The 13,346-nt window shown below is 40.2% G+C and overlaps 1 protein-coding gene across 1 annotated transcript; it reads right to left on the bottom strand.

Moving 5' to 3' along the window:
• Positions 1 to 10,137: 10,137 nt before the first annotated feature.
• On the bottom strand, positions 10,138 to 12,652 carry LOC137500956 (uncharacterized). Its single transcript, XM_068227718.1, has 2 exons — positions 12,091 to 12,652; positions 10,138 to 11,735 (listed from the first exon to the last, which is right to left on the bottom strand). Exons 1-2 carry the CDS (start codon positions 12,303 to 12,305, stop codon positions 11,489 to 11,491), a joined length of 462 nt encoding a protein of 153 aa, XP_068083819.1. The 5' UTR covers positions 12,306 to 12,652; the 3' UTR covers positions 10,138 to 11,488.
• Between the last annotated feature and the right edge of the window lie 694 nt (positions 12,653 to 13,346).

The following is a 13,346-nucleotide window of genomic DNA, read 5'->3' on the forward strand; positions in this document are numbered from 1 at the left end:
CATCGCAAGTACCAAGGGCATTACAAAGAGCTAATTTCAGATCTTCAAAAGCGGCTTGTTGAGACGGCCCCCACTCGAATTTGACGCCTTTCCTACGAAGTAAGTTCAAGAGCGCCGCTCTGTTAGGGAAGTTAAGAATAAATTTCCTGAAGAAATTCACCATGCCGATGAACATGGCAATACCTTTGATGTCCTTGGGAGGTTTGAAATCACGGACGGCCTGTGTTCTAGAATGATCAATGGACACACCATCGGGCGACACAATATGGCCTAGGAATGACATGGAAGGCTTAGCAAACACTACCTTAGATAACTTCACAGTTAACTCTGCCTTACGAAGGCGATTAAGGACCCCTTTTAGATGATCAAGGTGTTCTTCAAAGGCCTCAGAAAATACGACGACATCATCAAGATAATGGTACAAGTATCCAAATTTGATGTCGGAAAAAACTCTATCTAGCAGTATCGTTAGCACAGCTTCCCCAGTGGGGAGCCCGAAAGGGACGCGGTTGTACTCATACAAGTTCCAATCCGTGGCAAAAGTAGTTAGATGTTTTGATTCTTCTGCTAGAGGGATCTGATTGTACGCCTGATTAAGGTCTAAGATAGTGAAGAACTTAGCTTTCCAAAACCGTGAAAAACAAGAGTGAAGGTCGGGAAGAGGCACAGATTGTAACACCACCTTCCGATTTAAAGTCCTATAGTCAATCAACAGCCTGAAGCCACCTTGGGGTTTCGGAACCAGGGAAATAGGCGATGTATACGCCAACTTAGAGGGTCGCATAATACCATCCTTTAACATATGATCAATGATCTCCTTGAGAGCCTTCATTTTAGGAGGAGATAGCCTATAAGGTGGAAATCTGAGCGGGATCGAGTCCGTAACCTCAACCTTGTATTCAATAAGGTCAGTAACACCAAGAGTATCGGAAAATACATCCGGAAATGACTGATACATCTTACGAATACTATCAGCCTGCTCCTCATGTAGATGTCTAAGGTCTAACAACATCTCATCCTGGGTAGGCGAAACAGATGAACATGATGCAGAATTACATTTAAGCAAAGTAATTTTACAGTTACTAGCAAATTTGAAAGTGCACGACTTGCTCTGAATGTCGAGCACTAGACCAGTAGAAGACATGAAGTCTGCTCCTAATATTATGGGGCAAGACAAGCGCTTAGCCACAAACAATTTAACATTCCAGGTGAATTTAGAAATACGAATTTTGGCAAATAGGAAACATAAGATTTCTAATGGAGAGGATTTAGCCGAAACGCATTGAATTGAAGTCGAACGATAATCAGAGAGTTTACAGACAGACTTTAATTTTGAGGACCATTCAGCCGAAATAGCAGAACAAACACTCCCAGAGTCTAATAGAGCGGTAACGGGCTCACTATTCAATTCCACTTTCAGAAAAGGTAGAAGTGCTGGGGTCTCCGCCGCAATCCTAAGGCATTCCTTAGGGCATTCAAAGGCGGGGTTAGAAGAACTTCTACACTGTTCCAAGCTTTCGGTGGTTTTAACCGGGGCTGAGCCTTGGGAAGATGAATTTGCCGACTCAGCCGATGCCGCTAGTCACTTTCGATTATTCGAGTTGGTGGAGGTTGCACCAGAAGTTGAACAGGAGGCGGTGCTATTGGCATTTGGGCAATTCTTGGTGAGGTGATTAAAGGAGCCACGCTTGAAACATCCTTGTGATGAACCTGCTCCATTCTTTGTCCCACTGGATTTAATCAAAGGGCACTTGTTACGCAGATGATCTGTCGACCCACAAGTATAGCATTTGCGGGTGGTGAAAATTCGGCGAGGTTGAGGCCGAAAGTTGCTCGAAGACGGAGGGGGCTCCTTAGTGACTCGTAAAGTGTCGGCATACCTAACTCCTTCGGCTGAGACCGCCATAGACTCTAATTCAGCAAACGTTTGAAGACGCGACGCAAAACACAAGTACGACCTTTAGGGTGGAGATATCCCTTCAACAATTGTCTGCACGATTTGATCTTCAGGGAAATGATGCACGAATACCCTGGTGTAGAACTTAATGTCCCGGATGAAGTCAGCGAGATTTTCATCCAGTTGCTGTATTCTGTAATAGTACTTCTGTATTAGAGAGGACATTGCCCTAACGGGAATGAAATTCACCAGAAGGTGTGCATGGAAGTCTTCTATAGAAGATTGCTCAGCTATGGCTCTGACTATTTTTCCCGAGAGGACACCTATGGAGTAAGGGTAAATAATTTGAATTTGAGGGGGAGAAATAGAAAACACTAGAGCGTGATCTTGAAATTCAACTAAGAATCTTAAAAATGAAATTACATCATTAAGAGAAAACTTAGAAATTTCCCTAAGTAACATAGCCAAAGGGTGAGGCAAACTACTGAACCTGGGTGACATAGTAGGTAACGGACTAGGGGGTGAAGAAGCTTCAGAGATAGCATTATTTAAAAAGAATGGTGGAATAGATGTACGACGATTTCCTAATGGGGCAGAAGTTTGTTGCGTTGATATAACTTTTATGCTTTCTACATGCTTGGAAGAATCCTCCTTACTTGCTATGTTTACGACAGTGGCTTGGTCGGTTTTGGGAGTAGCTGTCCCAGTTAACAATTGACTAACTTTATTAGACATCTTTGATAGATGATCAATTAAATTACTTGCCTCCTTAGCATGATCTTCCTTTAGATACAAGATATAAATGCGCGGCGGTGGGGTGTACCTCCCGGTACATCAGGTAACGGTAGAACTATTCTGTTGCCCAAAGAGTATTCATTTATGATTCATACGTCCGTACAGAAAGTGTGAGGGCCATAAGGAGATTATTCCAAGAGAAGTTTCCTGATGTTCAAGTTCCAGATCGAATTTCGATTCGTAGATTAGTAAATCATTTACGTAAGACGGGAAGTCTTATTGATAAGAATCGTAATAAACCACGTACAGTACTCACACAAGAACTGCAGGTAACATTGGAAAGCTCTCCTATAAAGTCACTTCGACGACTTGCTCAGGAAATAGAAATTTCCTATGGCTCTGTTCGAACGGGTACAAATTTATTGAATTTAAAGCTGTATAAAATGACTGCAGTGCAAGAACTTAAACCGGGTGAATGGGTTTTGAATGCGATACATGGCTGAGAAATTGACCCTGATCTAATGTTCTTTTCGGACGAATCGTGGTTTCACCTACGTGGATATATTAATACACAAAATTATCGTTATTGGAGTACTGCCACGAAATTTGAAAAGTGGGACGAGGGCTGGAACAGGCTCCACTCAGCCTGGGGAGGTCAACTGAGTAGAGATGGGTTCGATTCTCACCTCAGCCATCCTGAAAGTGGTTCTCCGTGGTTCCCACTTCTCTTCCAGGCAAATGCCGGGATGGTACCTAACTTAAGGTAACGGCCGCTTCCTTCCCTCTTCCTTGCCTATCCCTTCCAATCTTCCCATCCCCCCCGCAGGGCCCCTGTTCAGCAGGAGAGGCCGCCTGAGCGAGGTACTGGTCATCCTCGCCAGTTGTATCCCCGACCCAGAGTCTGAAGCTCCAGGACACTGCCCTTGAGGCGTAGAGGTGGGATCCCTCGCTTTGTCCGAGGGAAAGACCGACCCTGGAAGGTAAACAGATAGGAGATAGGGATCTGCGCTCAGATGGCCTTCACTTAAACCGCAATGGTACGTATAAGTTAGGAAATTTGTTTGGAAGGATAATAGGGAGGTACATTCAGGGAAACGGGGTGGCCTAGGGAGCGGTGATAAGGGAACAGGGACTTAGAAATTAAGTAGGGATGACATAAAATTGTTAGTGCTGAACTGTAGAAGTATTGTAAAGTAAGGAATAGAATTGAGTAATTTAATAGATATATATTTACCAGATATTGTAATAGGAGTTGAATCATGGCTGAGAAATGATATAATGGATGCAGAAATTTTCTCACGGAACTGGAGTGTGTATCGTAGAGATAGGATAGGAATGGTGGGAGGGGGAGTATTGATTCTGGTGAAAGAAGAATTTGTAAGCTACGAAAAAGTTAAAGATGAGACACATGAAATTCTAGGTGTAAGGCTCATTTCTAAAGATAATAGGCAACTTGATATATTTCGAGTGTACAGAACGGGAAAGGGTAGCACTGACACGAATTCAGAATTATTTGATAAGATAATCAGCTATGTAGGAAACGACATGGAAAGAAATGTGATTGTAGCGGGAGATCTGAATTTACCAGATGCCAATTGGGAAGGAAATGCGAACGACAGGAAGCATGACCAACAAATGGCAAATAAGTTAATATGGGATGGACAGTTGATTCAGAAGGTGATGGAACCAACCAGAGGGAAAAATATCCTGGATGTGGTACTGATAAAACCAGATTAATAACTAGTCCGATAGACGGCAATTCGGTTTTAGGAAAGGTTATTCCACTGAAGCTCAACTTGTAGGATTCCAGCAAGATATAGCAGATATCTTGGATTCAGGAGGTCAAATGGGCTGTATCGCGATTGACCTGTCTAGAGCATTTGATAGGGTGGATCATGGGTGACTACTAGCAAAAATGAGTGCAATTGTACGAGACAAAAGAGTGGCTGAATGGGTTGCTATATTTCTAGAAAATAGATCTCAGAGAATTAGAGTAGGTGAAGCTTTATCTGACCCTGTAATAATTAAGAGGGGAATTCCTCAAGGCAGTATTATCGGACCTTTATGTTTTCTTGTATATATAAATGATATGAGTAAAGGAGGGGAATCAGAGGTAAGGCTTTTTGCGGATGATGTTATTCTCTATAGAGTAATAAATATGTTACAAGATTGTGAGCAACTGCAACGTGACCTCGAAAATGTCGTGAGATGGACAGCAGGCAATGGTATGTTGATAAACGGGGTTAAAAGTCAGGTTGTGAGTTTCACAAATAGGAAAAGTCCTCTCAGTTTTAATTACTGCGTTGATGGGGTAAAAGTTCCTTTTTTGGGCTCATTGTAAGTATCTAGGTGTTAATATAAGGAAAGATCTTCATTGGGGTAATCACATAAATGGGATTGTAAATAAAGTGTACAGATCTCTGCACATGGTTGTGAGGGTGTTTAGGAGTTGTAGTAAGGATGTAAAGGAGAGGGCATATAAGTCTCTGGTAAGACCCCAACTAGAGTATGGTTCCAGTGTGTGGGACCCTCACCAGGATTACCTGATTCAAGAACTGGAAAAAAATCCAAAGAAAATCAGCTTGATTTGTTCTGGGTGATTTCCGACAAAAGAGTTACCAAAATGTTGCAAAGTTTGTGCTTAAAAGAATTGAGAGAAAGAAGAAGAGCTGCTCGACTAAGTGGTATGTTCCGAGCTGTCAGCGGAGAGATGGCGTGGAATGACATTAGTAGACGAATAAGTTTGATTGGCGTTTATAAAAGTAGGAAAGATCACAATATGAAGATAAAGTTTGAATTCAAGAGGACAAACTGGGGCAAATATTTTTTATAGGAAGGGGAGTTAGATACTTGAATAACTTACCAAGGGATATGTTAAATAAAATTCCAATTTCTTTGAAATCATTTAGGAAAAGGCTAAGAAAACAACAGATAGGGAATCTGCCACCTGGGCGACTGTCCTTAATGCAGATCAGAACATTCATGTGACGACTGTGTGTAGTGGCTTGTGCGGGAGAATCAAGTGTGAGAGTGAAGGAAGCTATTTAAAGCTGAACTGTCGTCGTCCATAGAGATTTGTGTGGACTTTGAGAATATTCGTTGGGATAAGTCATATTTCAGTAATCACATATTCCAGATGAAAGAACGAGTGGGAGAAGAAATATCCAGCTTCTGTTTGAGGGAAGCGAGCATCCATGCGCACGAGGTCTATAGGGCAGTCGTCATCTGCATCAGAGTCTCCAGCAATATCCGATTCCTCTGTCTGGTTTTCTGTTATACTATCAAGCATTCAAGCATTATACATAACTCTTCGTGAGATATTCCACTTACGCAATCTGTACGTTTTCTTCCCGCCATTTTCTTCTAGAACAAAAAATAACGGCATATTACAGTAAATTCCACATATAAAAACTATTATAAACTAAATACTGAGTTAGCAAGCCCATTAATTCTAAGAAAGCTATAACACTCGATCAAAGTCATCCGAGATCTTTAGTCGTTCGTAACTGCGTTTGTAAATGCCAGTAATAGAAAGAATCGAACTCAGGGCATCTATAAAAGGAACGAAACTGCTCCTCAAAGAAAGCATGGTGGTCGTAAAAAATACTATATACTTCTAATTACCAAAATATCAAGAAATCTTTTATTTCCACATTAAGTTACATCATTCCGCTCTTTTGCATTTCACGCGCGATGCCACTTTCTCACAAAGAACACCTTTGCGCCAAATGAAAATGATCATTCATTCATCATTAGATGACAGAACAATATCAACATTAGAAATAACGCATGAAAAAACAAACAGGCATATAAAAGTGTTTACAAATGGGCAATAGTGCATATAAATACACTTACCTTGCATTGATTGCGGTTTGAAGTCTTCCAAAACACACTGTGTCACACAGAAACAAATCTTCTGACAATCTACTAACGATCTATTGTTGATCAAAGCAGCCAAGAATGCATAATAGCGCTTCACCAACAATAAAACAAGGACAAACTAGCCTACATAGTTGTCCAGAAGGCCAGGTCCCAGAGTGAAACCGGTCATCTATAATTAACCAATTAGAACAAAAACACATCAAATTCACGACTGCCAACCACTGAAAGATGGAATACCTCTCAAATTCATCTATAAATTCCTCATGAACGTCAATAGATTCAAGAGGGTATATTTCAACAAAATGTAAGTCAGGAAAGTGTAATAATAGCTGATGGTTTGTTAAATAACCAGTAAGCATGAAAGGGTTAAAGATTAACTTCCTATTTAAAGGTAACTTGGGCTGTCGAGCGAGGAAGAGAGTGAAAACTGTTTATATTTTTGATCTAATGTAAAAAAAAAAAAAAATAGATTGTACCTTGGAGAGGCTGGAATGTTGTAAATTTTGGAGCTTCGTCTCCTAACTTTTAATTGATTGGAGCAGTAGTACTCTTTGTAACAGTGTGACGTTTGAGCTGCCAAATTCATCTCTTAAAAATCATCAGGCCTATGTCTATTGATTATTCTTAGGTTTCAAATAACTATTGATTCTAGAGCTGACGGAGCTCGCTTTTTGTTTATTCAACTGTTATTTGGTGTTATTCATTTAGATTTTAATAGAAAAAAAGATAAAACAAGGAAAGAAATAAAATTTCAAATTTTAGAGTTTTAAATTAAGATTTGATCTTTTCTCTGGCCACCCATTCACGCCCGTCCTTCTTACATCTCTATGTTCTACGGAAAGTCAGTAATAATAATAATAATAATAATAATAATAATAATAATAATAATAATAATAATAATAATAATAATAATAATAATAATACTCATTTTAAAAATTAATGTACATGGTACTCAAGTATCAGGTCCTGAAAAGCCATTGTAAGTGTCATCATGTGAATCTGTCCCTCCTGAAACTTCGTTATCGACTGCAACCTGCAAGGCAGTGCAGCAACAGCTGTTGTCATAATTTTTACCGGTACGATAGAAAAGGAGTGATATAAGGAAAAGGGCGATAGACAAACCACTTACATAGTAGTTTACCGCATATTCCATACCTTCTTCCTCTGGCGGAAGAGGAAAAATTTGGAGGCTTTTATACTGGATTTCCAGAGCGAGTTGGCTACACAGTTTCGGTCACGTACCTTTTAGCTTGTATTTTGGAGAGGGTGGGTTCTAATTCCACTGTCGGCAGACCTGAAGATGGTTTTCGGTGTACACACGAAGTAAATGCTGGGACTGTTGCTCATTTGAGGCCAGGGTTACTTCCGTCCTAGTCTTGTCCTATTCTATCCCACTGCCACCATAAAATCAGTCTGTGTCGATGCGACGTAAAAAGACAAAACAAAAGTAATGGATTAAACTCTGCTTACATATTGGCTGATAGAAGAACTGTTTCCTTATCTCTCATTCCGGCAGCATCTGAAGTGTATATGACACTCGTTCATCAACATGTTTTATAATGTCGGGTCCGAGTGTCTGTTTAAATACAGATCCTTGGACATCTAGGAATATACAGAGATACCGTATGTAGCAATTATGGCGATTTTTATAAATGAAGGTTTCGAAGAATTCGTTTTCGTACATTTTCCAGGAATAGTCAAGAATGTGAGTAACGAGCTGGCGGAAGGGATAGTGAGAGAGAAGAAAGCGAGATGAAGGTATAATATTGTTATTTATAAGTACTTACTAAGGTGCGGTTAGGGGCTGTAAGGGGCAGCAGGTGTAGTGGATGTTCCTCCCAAAAGTTGGCCTGCAACTTGTATTATGTTACTTTGATATTCTAATACTCCAATGTAACACTGCACTGTAAGGGATACTGTGGAAGATGATACTGGCAAGTAAACGTTTGTCCCATCCCTACTAGAACTGTGGATTTCTTCTCTCTGATTACTGTTAATAGAGGAGGGTTGTCTGGTTGTACTTCCTCTTAAAATAATAATTACCACCACCAACACCTGTCATCAAACATCCTTTCCGCCCTGGAAACCGTATACGGTAGTTATTACACTCAATTAATTCCTGAGTAATGGGCTGCCTCTTCCGCCATCTAAACTGTACCGAAGTCCATCTTCTCTACTGCAGATGCCGTTGAGGTCTTCACTTGTAACTAAGGTCAGTCTAGGAAGGTCTGGTCAGGCTACCACAATCATTTGCGGTGGCGGCCATATTGAGTCTTAAGCATCGTTATGATGTAGGGGAGCCCGATGTGATAATGCGAAATATATTGCATATTTAAGGGAAATAGGTTGCTGCGCTATACAAAATTGTCAGAAAAAGTCAACTGGCGGGATTAGAGTGTTTCGCTTTCCAGTGACAAGCAATGGTGAGCTCTTTGGACACGATACAAAATTACAGGCGAGAAAAATGGCAACCCACTAATAATTCCGTCTTGTTCGAGGTTAGTAAGTTATTGATAACGCCATTTATTTTGTCTGTGAATGAAGATTATATCCTTTTTGTTAAACTAGAGCACAAGGAACCAACCGATGTATTGTCACTTGCATTAAGTATTTACGTGGCCAACGATTTGGGTGTTAATGTGCTTTATACGAAAATGCACTTGCCACCAGAGAACTTCAAATCGATTCTGCTATTGACAGACAAATATTATCTGAAGTATAGCAGTTAAGTGAATCAATGTCAGAAACATTGTTAGGAGAGAATTGGAATTCGTGACAGGGTTATGTTTCTAATAAATTTGTTGAGTGACATAGGCGTATGGTAACAGAAAGGTCATTCAAATAAATTTATTTCTAAAACAAGTATTGATTTATAGGAAGAAGAATTGCTGACTGGAATAATTTACGAAAGGTGCCCTATATCTACACCAATTCGATAAATTTCCAACTTCATTGGAATAATTCAAGAAGAGACTAGATAAACAACTGATAGGTAATCTACCACTTGAACGTCAGTCTTAAATCCAGATGATTGATTGATTGATTGATTGATTGATTCATTCATTCATTCATTCATTCATTCATTCATTCATTCATTCATTCATTCATAAACTGCCACTCTCTGAATCGTATCAGATATTCTCCAGAACTGTTATTTTAGAATACAATCCTATCTTACCTACGAGTATTTCCTGGATCATACTAGTTTATATAAAATACATATTTTGAATTTTTCACATACTGCTTATCTAAATATAGGCTATTTCTAGATAGCATTGGTTCTATTTCCCCAAGTAAAGCATTCTTGAATGAAAATAATAAATGGAATCAGGAATGTAATGTGATATGACGTACTGTGCCCTACTGCACTATAAAGTTCCGTCCAGGCGAAGGCCGGTCTCGAACCTAGAGTACAGTAGTGAACAAACTCTCACAGACGTGAGCTGGTGCACATAGTCTTACCTGAACACTGTCCTCTTCAATTAGCCGGTAGAACGCTCTTCTCAGGGATAACATGGGTATAACGGGGCAACATAAAGATAAAACACTAGGACATGTGCCTACTCAGGTAAGAATTCGACTAAATTAAAAAAATAAAATATCTAACAGAAAACACCGCTGCATTCCAAGTTTAACAAATAGGGATTTATTACATAAAATTGAATTATTTACAAATAAAAGATCATTTCAATATGAGATGGGAAAATGACGCTGAGCCGATGACTATCAGTTCACTGCCTTCACAATAACTCGTGAGCTGCAACAAGCATGTTACAATGGTGTAAGTAACGAAGTTTTGGAGATGGATATCTGCTTAATTACACAAAAACAATGATTCCCATAAAAATTTACAATGCCTCGCGCCGTCGAACCCCGGTGCTAACAAAATCACCACAAAATTTACCATGACCTGACTTGGTCACGAACCCTAGTCCTATGACAGGTAAGGTGTCCAAGATACCTATGCAAACAAAATGAAAGAATCCAATCAACACATACAAGGGTGTCAGTATAAAACGGGCCAGTGTTAAAATATTACGTAAAACAAATGGGACATAAAACAAATCTCTCTCTCTGCTTTCAAAACAAGAAGGTCGTTTCTTCCCCTCCTAGCATACTTGAAATACTGCAGACGACCAACACACCAGCCTGTGACGTCAAGCTCAATGACCTCCATTCTCACCCCTCCACTTGCAGCAGTCCCCCTAATTTATGAGCTCCACCGAGGAGACAGGCTAAAGTCTTGCCTTTCAAAAGTACATTTCACGTAGTCAGCTGTTAAAGCCATCATTTAAATATACCTGGGCTATCTGCCCTCGTCTCCATACCTTCAGCAATCTCGCTCATCTTACTAATGCCTCTCATGGGCTAAATCCTGGTGCTACAAAACACTAATCATTAAGCGATCGTCACATTGCCATACTAGGCATTTCCAAAATATCTTCAATAAACTCTCAATGGTTGGGCTCTCTCATACCAACTGCAAATTCTACTTCTGCCTCTTATGGGCTCAAACCTCTTAAATATTGGACTCGCGCACACTATCAGTGAATCTGGGTGAATTCCTGGTCACGACTTGGTCACCATCTGGTCATAACTATACACTTCTACGTCTGCAGAAACAAATGCCTGAATGGGATCTCATAAAAGTACCTATCTGTAGACTAACCTCCTATGCCCAAATGAGTTCAATCAGACCCTTACAAAAACACGTACAATAAAATAACGCAATTACAATGAACCATAACTTCACTAACAAGGACTTTACAAATAACATCTACCTTAAAGTACGGGGTTCGAGTTTGAGGCCTAGCTCTATATTACAAGGGAACTTCTCCTATTACCACAAATTAGTTGACTGACGGCCCCCATATTCCTATCTAAATTTAAATGACATGCTTGAAACAGAATTGGAAAGCTCTGACCTTAAATTTGAGAACATAGCGGAGCGGCCATCCCTGTGGACCACTGGATCTACCACATTCTGATAGACTGCCGGGCTTGCATCAGATACTGTTGACCACTTGGAGACATTCTTGCTGGTGTAGCGTCTTCGTACAGCTCCCTCTGTAGTCGGAAGGTGTCCTCTTCGATGTTGTGCTGGTCAGGTGCTCCCAACGTTCCTGGATCGATGCCCGTTGTTGTGTTGGCTTCAGCTCCTGGTTGTGGCTTCTGTGCAATGATGCTGTCAAACCCTCGTTCTGACTTGATGCTGGGGTAACTGAAAATAAATTCATATATTACAGACTGTCCAAACTCGATGCCTGTCTTCACTGTTAGCGTGTCTCACACGTCACACTGACCAAGTCTCGTTCAGAGTTTTAACCTGGTACACAAGAGTTTCTTTACTACTCTCCGTCACTGTTCTATCACCCTATCACATGGACAACATATAGTTTTAGAATTCCTAACCTGAGCCAATAATAATTCTAGCATTCCGTCTGCAACCCTTGACCTCACAGAAATATGGAGCTACTAGTTCATTAGTCTCTTGTAAGCAGTACCTCATCTCCCCATAGCATAAATCTCACAGGGAAAATCTTCAATTCCTCTGAATATTCAAGTTGATTACTTACATCTTTGCAGAAATAGCAGTACAGGCAGTCGATGTAGCTTGAAGACAAAGCGTCGTTCTCAGCACCAACACGCAGTATGACGACTCGTTCCCACAGCCTCTCGGTCCAAGAATGACTCTGATATGCCCTGGCGGCCTTAATTTATAATTCCGGGTCGCGTCATCAAGCCGCTTGGCTGCGTGCAATCTTAGCGTGCCCGGGAAACTTTCCCGCATTAATTATATCATGGGCTCAAATTAGCGAATGCATTAATTAATGCAGCCCTAATGCCTATCAAACTAAAGCGGAAATAATACAGGTTGCAATTTTTGTCTCCAATCCAATGCAACTCTTCTGTAACTAAAGATATTAATTTATTTCATTCTTCCCTCCTAGAATAAGTTTAGCCGCGAACTGGAAAGCGTCCCCAAACTTCATCAAGAGGCTTGGCTTGGGACATAACTTCTTTTAATGAGTTCTGGAGATTTCTCATAATGACGCTCGCGCTCACTTCACATAAGAACGCTTCTTCTGGACCCCTTTATGACATATACTGTAAGACATCGGCTTCGTGGGTGGCCTAGTATGATTCCAATATCCAATACTCAAATTAATACAATTGCTTCAATGAACAGAATGGTTCAGTACAGAGGATAAAATGAATTGCGTACGGCAGAAAATAGAGTAGATGTCGGTTTTTATTTTTCCTATGTTATATCCATGAAATAAGGATATTATTGAACTTCCCTGCTAACTCTTTTTTTTTTATTGACACACCATATAACTTCATAATTGATGTTTTATACGTAATTCATGAGGTTGAGAGAATTCTAGTGATACAAATATTGTTCAAATATCACTGATGTACCAATGCCATTAGTTCATACATATATTTCTTGCAAATAGGCCTCTGCGTTACATGTGTCCAGTGTCGACATTTAGTTTAAAATGCTCTATATTTTCAGATGGATCTCCTTATTTTGTCATTTTAACTTAGCATGGTATATTAATATTTGTACGTTATTGTTGACAACTTAGCAATTCAATACGATAATCCGAGGGTTATGTTTATGTATCACAGGCTTGTTTACATTCAACCGATGCGTCGACCCTGTTGATTTTGTATTAAGGTCTGATACTATTTATACAGTTTCGGTCTAGTCCTCTAGCCACCATTTCCACAGTCTTCCACACAGATGGCTTCCTTCCAAGCGAAATGTCATGACCGATTTGGCCACACATGATGCGACTGTACCAGCGCAAACGAACTCCTTACC

This window comes from Anabrus simplex, chromosome 5, assembly GCF_040414725.1.
Source record: "Anabrus simplex isolate iqAnaSimp1 chromosome 5, ASM4041472v1, whole genome shotgun sequence".
NCBI classification, from domain to species: domain Eukaryota; kingdom Metazoa; phylum Arthropoda; class Insecta; order Orthoptera; family Tettigoniidae; genus Anabrus; species Anabrus simplex.